The following is a 12,307-nucleotide window of genomic DNA, read 5'->3' on the forward strand; positions in this document are numbered from 1 at the left end:
TGCCACATCACAGCTTACGGCGATCCTAAGTGCTGACATGGCAGTTCTTATGCTGTTAATTAGCCCCTGTGTCTTATCATCTTAATGGCGACGATCACAACGTAGACACTTGTTAAGTCGAATCGAGGACACTGAGTCCGCCTTATATATTTGCCTATCTCCTAACATCTCGCTAGGTGCTTCAACACGCTTCTTATATCTCGGCTTTTCTTTCGATGCTAAAACATTGTGATTTGACTCTTTGTCTCTATAAAAGTAAAACGATGCCTGAAAACGCCCACAGCCCTCTCCTGATTATGTATATCATGTGTGATGGGGACTGTATGCGATCGCTCTTTCCTTAACTTTGTCCAAAGTATGGTACCACAGAAACTTTAACAGCTTACCGCACTTTCTGAACAAATCAGCCCTACATAAGACTCTCAAAGCTCCTCCTTATTCTTGGAGCTCTCGGCCCAGCTCTCTCCACTTCTTGTCCTCGAAGCTTCAACAATCGCAGCCATGCTCTCCTTAGCACCACGGATATCTTCAACCCGGATGCCGGACCGGTCGCACATGCCCCTAAAGATACCGTCTTCTTTCTTCCACAGCTCGAGCGGTTCGTCTAGTTCGGCTATGCGGCCCTGGTCCATGACACAGATACGGTCGTAGCCAATGATGGTGCGGAGACGATGGGCGATGCACAGGAGCGTCTTGCCCCGGAATCCGGAGGCAATTGTGGCTTGAATCTTGTCATCCGTCTCCATATCGACTGAAGATGTCGCCTCGTCGCACACGATGATCTGGCTGCCCCGAACAAGGGCTCGTGCCAAAGCCATCAGCTGTCGCTGTCCGAGCGAAAAGTTCAGACCATCTTCTTCGACCACTGAGTCTAGATGGATGCGAGATGGATCTCGAACATTGGGAGCGCCAGTCTCTTCGCTGTATTGCGCGTCCCGTGGTACCAAATCAGCCTGCCGAAGCGCGGACCACAGCTCTAGGTCGGTGTGCTCATTGAACGGGTCCAGGTTGCTGCGCACTGTACCTCGGAACAGAGTTGGATCCTGAGGAATGATCGCAAGACGTTTGCGGAGGTCGTTGAGGCCAACGGTGGAAATGTCCAACCCATCAATGGTGATGTGACCTCCTGAGAGCTCCACCAGGCGGAATAGCGTGGACATGATGGAACTCTTGCCTGCTCCTGTACGGCCAACAATACCGATACGCTCGCCACCGCGGACATGCATGTTGAGCCCTCTGAGTACGAGAGGCAAGCCAGCCCGATAACGCATTTCGACATTGTCGAAGACGATCTCGCCCTTCTCTGGCCAGCTAGGGCGGACCTCGATAGTGTGCAATGGTGCTTCCTCTTCCAGTTGTGTACCGTAGTACAGCAGCCTTTCGACAGCGTTCATGCCGTTCTCAACTTCAGCCAATTGCCTAACTGTGAACTGGATCATCTGCACAATCGCAAGGATGTAACTCAACACAAGACCACCAATCGAAGGGGGCACATTGAAACGTTCCGTAACAACGAGAATACCAGTCGTGAACACGAGCGCATTACCAATCATATCCAAGCGAACAGAAAGCCATCTCTGGTTGGAGAATGTGAGGTAATACGCAGAGTTCATGTCGTCGATTGCAGTGCGCAAATCGGAGATAAAGCGATCTTTCAGGCCATACGCTCTGATAGACGCCACACCCGACAGCCCCTCGCCAAACTTTGCGAACACATTTGACCGCAGAATCGACTCGAATCGCTTGACTTCTCGGGCAGATGCCCGATAATAACTCGTCGCAAACATGAACATGAAGAATAGCGGGACGAGGGCGATAGCGAAGTAATGGAAGAAGGCGATAATCAGTGCAAAGACTGCAACAATTGACGCAATGCTGAAGAAGTACATTCGCATAGCGTCAGACAAGTTATTATCCATGACATCGACATCTCTCGAGAAGCGGTTAGTTATGCGACCCAATGGAGTGGTGTCAAAGAACGACATGGGAGCACGCAAGACCCTGGTAATCGCTTGACGCAGCATAGTCTTCGAGGAATTGGTGCCAAAGACCGACAGAGAGAACATGAATGCGAACATCAGCATAGCCTGTGTTGCGCCGAGGCCAGCATAGATGCCCATATATGCCCCCATCGAGAGCCCGTACTTGTCCGCGGTCCAGTATGACAGCCACAGACTGGTCATAATATTGGCCCCTTGAGAAAGTAGAAGCAGGCCGATCACGAATGGAGCATTGAGAATGCTTCCCGATGCTCTAACATACGAGCCGTACACAGACCAAGGGACGCTGGATACAGCACGTTCTTCGACTTGCATCAGGGTTTTGCCCTTCTTTCTCTTCTTCTTCGGAGCCTCTTCTCCGTCACCATCGGTGATCAAGGCGCCTTCCTTTTTCTCTTCCAGAGCGGTGGATTCCATTAACTGCTGGAAGCCGACATGCCCCTTCATAAGGTTTTCAAACGTGTCAACAGCCTGAATCTTTCCCTCATCCATCCAAATGATGCGGTCACAGCGATTCAGAACCCACAGTTGATGAGTTGCCAGGATACGACATTTGCCCTTGAGAAGACCAAGGATGGCGTTATCAAAGATGTGACGCCCGACATGAGCGTCAACAGCACTGAGAGGGTCATCCATCAGTACCATGTCTGCATTGAAGTAAATTGCACGGGCAATGTTCAGTCGTTGTTTCTGACCGCCGGAAATGGTGATACCTCTCTCACCAATCTCGGTCATGTCTCCGTTCGGAAGCATGTCGAGATCCGGCTCGAGCGCACAACTACAAAAGATTTAGTTAGTGACATTGCAATCCAGATATTGTGGCTGAAAGGTGGCTTACGCTTTGATGACCTCCTTATACCACTGGCGGTCCATGTCCTTACCAAAGAGGACATTCTCTCGTACTGTGGTATTCTGAATCCATGAATACTGGGGACAAAATGCTCTCGATGCTCCAATTACAACTTCACCACTAGTTTTCCTCATGTCGCCAGCAAGTGCGGCGAGGAGCGAACTCTTGCCACTTCCAACAGTGCCGATCACGGCGACAAGTTCGTCTCGCCCGATCTCAAAGTTGATATCTGTGAGCTTGAAAGGCTCCCGCTCTTCAACCAAAGTACTCCCAGTGTCTTCAGAGTAGTCGCCGGATTTCTGCACGCCCTTGGAGTCGTCCTTATTACCACCCTTCTGTTTCTTCCCCTCGCCCTTCTTCTCCGTGGGCACGGTCGCAGTACCCTCAGGGGCTTGAGTGGTAGTTCTCTCCCAGGTGAAGTTTGCATCGTGCATCTCGATTGCGTTCGGGCCATCTGACTTCCAAACAACCTCCTCTTCCTGCTCTTCAGCGAGCAGGTAATCTTCGATACGCTTCAAAGACGACCACGCATCCGTCACCTGACCAATGACAAGAGGCAACAGGTTGAGCGGCATTCTTAGCCCGTTGAACAGCGCAAGTGAAGAGAAGACCTCAGCAGGCTGCAAGTCGTGGTGAGACAGCGAGTATGTAATAAAGGAGAGCATGGACGCAAAAATGGGTAGCGACAAGCTTATAGCCATAATGCCGTTACGAATAGCCATCAGGACCTGAATCATGGAGATCTCACGAGCGCGGAAATCCTCCAGACGGTTGAGGAACGAACTTTCCCAGCCGAAAAACTTGACAAATCGAACGGATTGCAAAATTTCTTGTGTCAAGCTGACACGCTGATCCGTGACTTTGTTGATGACCGCTCGCCGGACGAAAAGGGCCTTGATTGCCCTTGTGAGGACTGGCATGCCGATAACCAGCAAAGCAAATCCGGCTAGTGCACTGTATGTCAAATTGATGAGAAGGACCACAAGTGTGATGGTGCAAGAGATGGGAGCCGTCCAGATGATGTGGAATAAACCACAGGCTTGATCGATACGGTAGGTGTCAACACTCATCAAGTTGACCACCCTTCCATTGCTCCAACCTACCCCATCGCCAGATATGCCGTCCTGCTCCTCAAGATCACCTTTTTTGCCTCTTTTCTTCTTCTTCTTTCTATCCGCTTTCTCATCTTCCGCACCTTCTTGTATTTCGGCCAGGGCTTTCCCACCGGCCTTCGCCCGGCCAGAGAGAACCATGGACTTTTCATAGATCAAGTCGATCAGAGATGCACGAGCCTGACCTCCGATGATCATGCCACGAAAAATGAATTGATTGGTCCCAAGACTCTGAAATACTTGCATCGCAGTCACACCGAGAACCAGACCTATGCCTCTGCCGATGCTAGGGGGCGGCAGGTGTTGGGTTTGAGCAATATATGCGTCTGTGGCGAACTTGATAAGATATCGCAAGGTGAAGGGAGACATGACCTGCATGATGGCAGACATGAGCTGGCAAAGACCGCCCAGCCAGAACTCAAAGAAGTAAGTCTCATGCAGAGCCCGCAGAAGGGGGTATTTCTGGCCCTTTGCAATACGATCCTTGAAGGAAGCCTTGACTTTAGCGGACATCTTCTCCACGGCTCGATCTGGGTTGACGTGCCAGATATCATTCTGCTCAAGTGGGCGCTTATAACCGACCTGTCTTCTAGTGAGCATCGATCCCGGATTGAAAATCTTTCGGGTTAAGAAAGGCATTTACTCACTCTCATCAACGGACCCTGCCAAGTAAATATCAGCTTGCTGAAGAAGCCCGCAGTGTATTCCGGTGACGGTCCTCGTTCTTCTGGTACAGGTGGCAGACTTCCCCATCTTAAAGGATTCATATTCTTATACCATGGTTTCTTTTGAGGTTCATGGTGGCTGGCGACTCCAGTTGCGACACTCGACTCGGTCGCTGCACTCTGTATGCGATCCAACTGAGGCCTATTCCGTCTTTCACTCTCAGCCGTGATGGGCTCTAACCCGCCCTCTTCATCTTTCGCCGCAGCTTCGGAGGCTATCGCTTTCTCCTCATCGACAGGTTCAGTCTCATCATCCAATGGCCGGTTGGGATCCGCAAGCGGGTCGCCTGGGCTTATCTCCTTCTCATAGTCTGAGCCTGCCATTATCCAGGCCGACTTACACCAACGTCTTTACCCCGGACGCAATGAAGGACCCGGTCTTGGCTGCGCCGCAAAGGAAAGATGGGACGTGGAAACAAAGAACGAAGGGATCCGGGGGAACGGTAGAGAAAGTCGGAGGAGTGGGTACCCTGGGTATTAATAATGAGGCCGAAGCAGTAGGCCGGCCTTTGGCACTATCACCGGACGAATGCGAATGGAGGCGGGCTGGCAGGCTACCTAAGCATACGCTACGCTACTGTGCCTGACCATGCACTCGGAGTTGCAGCTTGTCTTGGAGAGTGGATAACGAAGGGGCGCCACAGATCTGGGGTTCCCGAGCGGCGGACTGGCAAGGACAGACGCCTGCGGAATGCAGATAGAGAAAGTGGATGACGACAACAATTGTCAACAAGGTGAAGACGGGGAGGAGGGGAAGAAACAGGCCACGAGTCACCGTCGCAAGCGCTTTGTTATTACTGAAATATCGGTATAGGACTATCTCGCCCCTCCCTCTGCACGCAGCTACTAGCTACTATCTCTCGTTTGATCTCTTTTTTTTTTTCTTTTTTTTTTCTGTCTGTTGGTTCCGTTTGCCTGCCCATCACTCTGCCCTGGTCCCAATTCGCATCTCTGCCAGTGGGCAGATCAGGAAAGCGACCCGGACCCGATGCTCTGAATGCGGGTTAAGGTACAGTAGGACGGCAGCCAAGGGGGCATGGTGGGCAGGGATTAGGGGTGTATGATACGGCTATGACAAGCAGAGAAGGTCGGTGTCGGGGGTCACGGCGATTACGGTGCCGACATCCTGATGTGCAAATGGGAGCTCCTTTCTTACAAATGCACCTCGCTTCGGCTCTCGTCTGAGAGGCGTGCGACTTAGCGTAGGGCTTTAGTGGTCCTACAAAAGTTGCCAATGCTACTAGACTAAATAAATGCCTGTGGTGCGTGGATGAGTGTTCATACATTACTCCTTCAGGTTATATTCTCGAAGGGGGAAAAAAAATTAGAGTGTTCTGGACTCGCGGAGGTTTTGCTGTATCCACCGACGTAGGATGCGATACGATACGATTGTGGAAGGGCGGTTGATACGCGTGATTAACAGGCCGTTGCGCACGGCTCCGTTGATCACATCGGCTGTGGGTGTCGGATAACATCTGTGCATTCACGATTCTACAGTTGTTCACATTCGAGGCGGAGTCAAATGGGCTACTACAATGGGCGTTTTAGGAAGAACTCAACTGTTTCACGACTTGAATTGACTTTTCACGGTACAGGCAGCTGGAATCTGTTTGGAATCTTTCAAAACTTCAGATCTTGGTGAACATCACCGGCAACAACGGCACCAGCGTCCACCTCACAAGGTTACCCTGTGAGTTCCCTACACTAGGCTGCCGACTGATTGACGTGGTTAACATGTAGCGGCCGCCATCAAAGAGGTGTCAGCAGCGGAATTCGAGTCGACCCGGGCTACCGCAGGCGTTCGGAGCTCGCAGAAGAGCGGTAAGAGAGAAAAGCCAAGAAAGAACTCCGAAACAACAAGAGGGTCTCGGCCGAAGCAGTCAGATTCTAGGGCCCGACTACCATATCTCGTTTCTCGTGTGATATGTATGACATGTATGCGTCAGACACGGCTCACCCAGGCAAGTCAGGGTGCGAGGACGATCAGCGCCGCCCGGTGCATGGGCATGGTCCTCTGGGGATACTTGCAGCGGGGCTCCGGGCGACGTCCATCCCAGAACACCTGCCGGTAGTCGCTGTCGAGTCCTCTGCAACCGGTATGTATAATAACGTGTGTGATTGACCTGCACGGCGAAGCGTCACATCCCCGCATCACGCAAGTCCTACGGCCATAGGACATGCACGGCGCTCATGCACGGCGTTCAACAAAAAAAATACGACACACCTCTGGCACCACCGTTTCGGCCATCGGCACCGGAGCGCATATCGACGATGTTGCGCAGTCTGGGTTACCCGACACGGCATGGTCCCACCTCCAGGCCAAGCTTCTTGCTAGCGAGGCCGCCGCCTGTGTCGTGGCCGCCAAGTGGATTGATCACGACCTACCCACGATCCAATGGTGCCAGTGGTGAAAGAAGCACCTCCTGCATTGTACTTAGCATATCTACTGTTGGGTCTGGGTCGTAATTACGACCCTCTGAGCCGAGATGGTGCGTGCAACAGCAGCTCTTTCTCCTTATTTTAGAGCCTCATGAACAGCGCAATGCGCTTTTGAGATATGATGCCATCGCCGGGCCACCGCTGTTCCTGGAGGAGTTGCATAAAGGTCAAATGACGACAACGGTACGCGAGCCGAGTGGCTAGAAAACAGTTCAAGTGCAGCAGGCCTGAAAGGATTTCGTTGAAAATTGGAGTCTGATCGCAAACATGGGCTCAAAAAAAAAATACACGTACTCCGGTTCACTAGTACTTGCTGACGGCAGAAGCCTGCTACTATGTGAATCCTAAGACCATCAATGGAAGCTTGTCCTCCAAAACCTTGGACAATTGCCCTGGACAGGGTAAACGAGCCCACTGGACCCTGAAAGACAGGGATCGGACTTGCTTCAGTCAGCGGCCCCGCAGGCCAGACACTCTCCGTTCGGCTGTCGTTCCCAATAGCTCCATCTGGAATAGGCGCTCTATAACACTAAAGTAGGTGCCGGTCCAGAGGTTTACTGGACTCGTTCTTTATAATTACGATAGCATTGGCAAGAGGACACCTTGACCCTAGCAGTGAGAAGGAAAGTCAATGGATACACTATCAAGTAATTGCCTTGCCAGTTTACTATAGCTGGCTACCTCTATATTTTGTCTGGGCCTCAAGCAATCTACGTCTCTGTAGACATTGCAAAGCCAAAATTGGCCTACCGTACCGTGTGACCTCCCTAAATGTACAGCCGTGATAATACAACATAACGCATCCGATGTAGTTTGATATGCCCGTCTGGACACTTGTTCCAAAGAGACAATGACGAGAAGGCGGCTTTCTCGAGCCAATCGATGCCTCGTCAAAGAACAATTACTCTGTATCTGAATCGCCATCCATGCCAAGAAGAGTCTTCTCAACATCATCCAGGGCCTCATCCTCGTCATCACCATCCTTTTCAAGGTCTCCGTCTCCCTCGTCCTCCCCATCTTCACCGTCAGCAATCCCCAGGAGCTCCTTGTCGACATCATTAAGGTCGTCAGCATCTTCCATGGGGACATCACCGTTGGAGCTGGTGGCTCCGTTCAATTTGGAAGCACGGGGACGAGGCGGAATAAGCAAGCTGTCATCGCCCTTATCGCCATCTTGGTCAAGATCAATCTCTTCCTCGGTCTCATTAGGATCCTTCTCGCCATTCAGGTAGCCGTTTTGCGGCTTGATCTTCTTGGTAGGTGCAACGACGCCCAGATCCGGGCCCTGTTCCCAGCGGTCTAGTCGTCGATTGGCTCGGCGCAGTGCGGCAGCGTATGCACTAACTTCCTCGCCAAAATCATCCTCTTCGGTGCCTAGCTGAACCAGGCCACCAAAGCCTCGCTCACGGAAGGGGAACGGCTTGCCATTGCTATCAGTGAGCTGTGCGAACTGGCTGGGAGGGCCGAGGAGCAACTGGTGCTTATTGAAAGCACTATTCTCCTCGCTCTCGCTGTCATCGAAAGGATCAGCCATCTCCTTGAGACGCTTGACTGCGCGAATGATGGCTCCGTCCACTTTGCGTAGACGACGTGACTTGTGATGACGCTTTCGAATACCCCGATCTAGGATGTATTCCACTCGCTGAGAACGGTTGCGCTCCACTGCTAGTTGGTGTGCGGTCGGAGGACGAGGCTTTCGGGCCACGATACCCTCAATAGCAGGGCCACCAGGGGATGACCCTTCAAAGATCTGGTATTTGAGAGGTGCGCCGCCCCGACGACTGGAGCTACCAAAGGCCCCACTGTGCCGTCCTAGAGCTCTAGGTGGAGGCGTTGAACGGCTGCTGTCGATATCAGACTCATGCTTGGAAGGTCTAATGCGTGGCAAGATTCCCAGAGTGGCACCGCCTTCCTCGCCAGCTGCAAAAACCCGCGCTCTAGAGCCACGCTTCGACTGGTTGTCTACCATGTACGCCTGATCTGCCTCGATGATCTTTGCTCGCATCTTCTGTTTGGCGAAGCCAAAATCGATCTCTTCTTGAGGATCAACATTCTCTGCTGCCTCTTGCTCCTCCGTCATGTCCACAAGCTTTGGGATACCCTGGTTGGCGACGTCAACACCATAATCTACGCCCTCGCCAAAAGGATTCTCAATGCATCCTTCTTCCGTAAAGTCGGATTCCAAGTAGAACCACATGACCCACAGGAACGCGCGTGCACGAGACTGACTGGTGTAGTTTGTCTTCATGACGAGATCATGGAACTCCTTTCCAGGAGGGAAATGCAATTCGGCGATCTTTGCAGCCGACTGGCAGATCACAAAGAGCAGGTTTACCGGATTTGTTCTAGGAATATCGGAATCCTTAATTTTGTCGAGCGTGTTCGGCTCTGGACGATCCTCGGCTCCTCCCTTCAAAATCGACTTGAGACGTGGGGCATCTTGTAGCTGTTTGTATGCATGCGGATCTTGATGCGCTTGGAGTGAGGGAATTGCATGATATGTCCGGAGTTGCGCTCGCATTTCGGGGAAGACTATTTCGAGGCGTTAGTGTACAGCTTTTAGATAGGCTTCTTGATGAGAGCACTTACAATTGAGCGTTGTATTCATTCTGCCAATGTTCACCAGAAGGCAGACCATGGCCATACCCTTCGCGGCTTCTCGGTCACTAAGCAGTTTGTCGCGGAGGACTTTACTGGTCTTGCTGCTTCTCGACATGGTGTCGATGTATAGATCGGCAAAGTTTTGCTTGCCGATGTTGTCAGGCTCATAGCTGTTGGTGAAGACCTTACTCTCGTCATCGAAGACAGCCTTGAGGAAATCAAATTGAATATCCTTGCGCCAGAGGGGCTCGCCGTCCTCCTTTTTCAGATGTCGAATCTTTCCATACATTGATGCGCCGCCTTGATTTGTAGAGTGGCGCCCGCCCTTGCCTCGCCGGGAGCCCTCGGTGGGCTCTGGAGTTGCGTCGCCCATCTTGGTATCCTCATCTTCCGTGACATTGGTCATGAAAGATTTCTCAAATCCGACAGGGGAGCTGGGCGCCTCCAAGCCGCTCCCTGCCGGAGAGCTTGGCGATGCCATGATGCGCTGAGGAAGGTGCCGAGCAGGGCACGGCTGGGAAATGCTTCAAGGCGAGGGTGCGTGATTCAAGCCGGGCGCATGCTTTACAAGGCAGGTTAATCGATCGGCGATGAGCTGATTGATGGCTTCCGTCGATGGAAAATATGTAGTGTTCGATGGAGGATGAATGGCTGATGGAATTTTTCGAAGAAATTAGTCGTGGTGGATGAGCATGATGTGTAACGTTCGGAAGAATTTGCGCTGTCGAAATAAGCTCATGGACGTGCAGTTGACTGTCGCGTCCAGTGAAGCGAGATCGCCAACCGTGGCTCGACCTAAAAGCCAGGGCGGCCCTATTGGAGATAAATCTCAGCCACCAGCTGGAACAGCTCAGGCGCTCCTTCCAGTTCACGATAACGATCCACCACGACACAATCAGCACGGGCTCAGTCATGTGACAGCCTGACCAGATGACTGTGAAGAGATTCCCCCTCTGGCAGGGCAACATATTAATTATCTTAGAGGAGGTGTCTATGTACAAGTAACATTAATTTACTCTCTTGTCTTATCCTGAAAAACGCATAGGGTTTGTGTGTGACTGCATTCACTTTGAAAAGTACCTGTGTGACGCTGCCCGCCAATTGACTTCTACCGATATAAGTCGAATGATCTGGGCAAAACACTTCCGAGCACCTCCGCGTCCAAAAGCGAGCAGACCTCGCACTCTATCATATGTCTTCAATTGTTCAGTTTGTTCTTTTATCTTAAGATACTGTAAGCGAAAAAGTCATGGGTGTCGTCGCAAAGATCCCGATAATCGATATATCTGGTGGTGGCGAACAGCTGGAGGTGGCTCGAGAATTGGTGGATGCCGCAGTGGAGCATGGTTTCATCTACATCAAAAACACTGGTGAAGACTTTCCCGTGGAAGTCATTCAGAATGCGTTCAACATGGTAACATTTGAGGATATCGATTTCTGGAGATCAGGAACACTGATTCATGCAGTCCAAAAAGCTCTTCGGAGCACCAGTTGAAAATAAGGCAAGATGCAAAATCCAACAAAATAATCGAGGCTGGGCCGGTATGCAAGTTGAGACATTAGATCCGAAAGCACAGAGGGTAAGTGTAAATGCTGAGTTATGCAGGGTTCGCAGATTATTAATGTGTCTCTAGGTAGGCGACTTCAAAGAGTATTTATTCCCCTGAAGGCTGTATCAATCTTGGATCTAACTTATGCAAGAGCATTCAACTTTGGCGAGTTCAAGGACGGGAAGGCTCAACAGCCAATACCAGAGACCATCGAACATCTTCAGGATCAGACTGCGACTTTCTGGGAGTTTTGCTACAAATTGTGCTTGAAAATAAATTATCTTCTTGGTGTTGGTTTAGATGTCAGTGCCTAGTCAAGCCTCTGAAAGCCTCCAAGACTCTAACTTGACAAGGTCAACCCACATGACTTCTTCAAAGATGCACATCTACGAGAGAAAGGCTCTTCGGGCAATACCTTACGATTCTTGTATTACCCTCCGCTAAGCAAAACTGATGCTCGAGTTGAGGATGTCCGCGCGGGAGCCCATTCGGATTATGGCTCAATAACCCTCCTCTTCAGATTGAAGGGTCAAGCCGGACTTGAGATCAACACTCAGCAGGGTGATTGGGCGCCAGTGCCTGTATCTCCCCCGGGCACAGATAATGACCCTGCTCCCCCGATACTGGTCAATATCGGTGACCTGCTGTCTTACTGGACCAATGGTCTGCTTCGCAGTACTGTACACCGTGTCGTCTTCCCAGCGCCAGGAATAGACATGGTCAAAGGGGAAACCGACTCCGAAGATCGTTATTCTATCGCTTTTTTCTGCCACCCAGTTGATACTATGCCTTTGACGGCGGTGCCCAGCGATCGAGTGAAGAAAATCGCTAAGTCCTCGGATGTGACCCCTGATAGCAAAGTTATAACGGCAGCTGAGCATCTGCAGATGCGGCTACGCTCAACCTATCTTCAATTATACGAGTGCACGGATAAGGACGAAGAATAAGGACCCTCAACTATTTCCATAGAGGCCAAGCTTATGCTAGCAACAATGCTATACTTCTGATAAACTCCTATCATGCAGAAAAC

General features: G+C 51.2%; 2 protein-coding genes across 2 annotated transcripts; both read right to left on the bottom strand.

The window, feature by feature from the left end:
* Window positions 1–422: 422 nt before the first annotated feature.
* Window positions 423–4,562, bottom strand: UCRPA7_5848 (putative multidrug resistance-associated protein 2 protein; the record flags this gene model as incomplete). Its single annotated transcript, XM_007918392.1, has 2 exons — window positions 423–2,778; window positions 2,839–4,562. The coding sequence occupies 2 exons, from the start codon at window positions 4,560–4,562 to the stop codon at window positions 423–425; spliced, it is 4,080 nt and encodes a 1,359-aa protein (XP_007916583.1).
* A 3,465-nt stretch (window positions 4,563–8,027) lies between these two features.
* UCRPA7_5849 (putative ino80 chromatin remodeling complex ies1 protein) lies at window positions 8,028–10,133 on the bottom strand (the record flags this gene model as incomplete). The annotated part of the gene is made up of 2 exons (XM_007918393.1): window positions 8,028–9,658; window positions 9,716–10,133. 2 exons carry the CDS (start codon window positions 10,131–10,133, stop codon window positions 8,028–8,030), a joined length of 2,049 nt encoding a protein of 682 aa, XP_007916584.1.
* Window positions 10,134–12,307: the final 2,174 nt, after the last annotated feature.

The sequence above is a fragment of the Phaeoacremonium minimum genome, assembly GCF_000392275.1.
Source record: "Phaeoacremonium minimum UCRPA7 unplaced genomic scaffold PA7_03_scaffold_435, whole genome shotgun sequence".
Classification (NCBI taxonomy): domain Eukaryota; kingdom Fungi; phylum Ascomycota; class Sordariomycetes; order Togniniales; family Togniniaceae; genus Phaeoacremonium; species Phaeoacremonium minimum.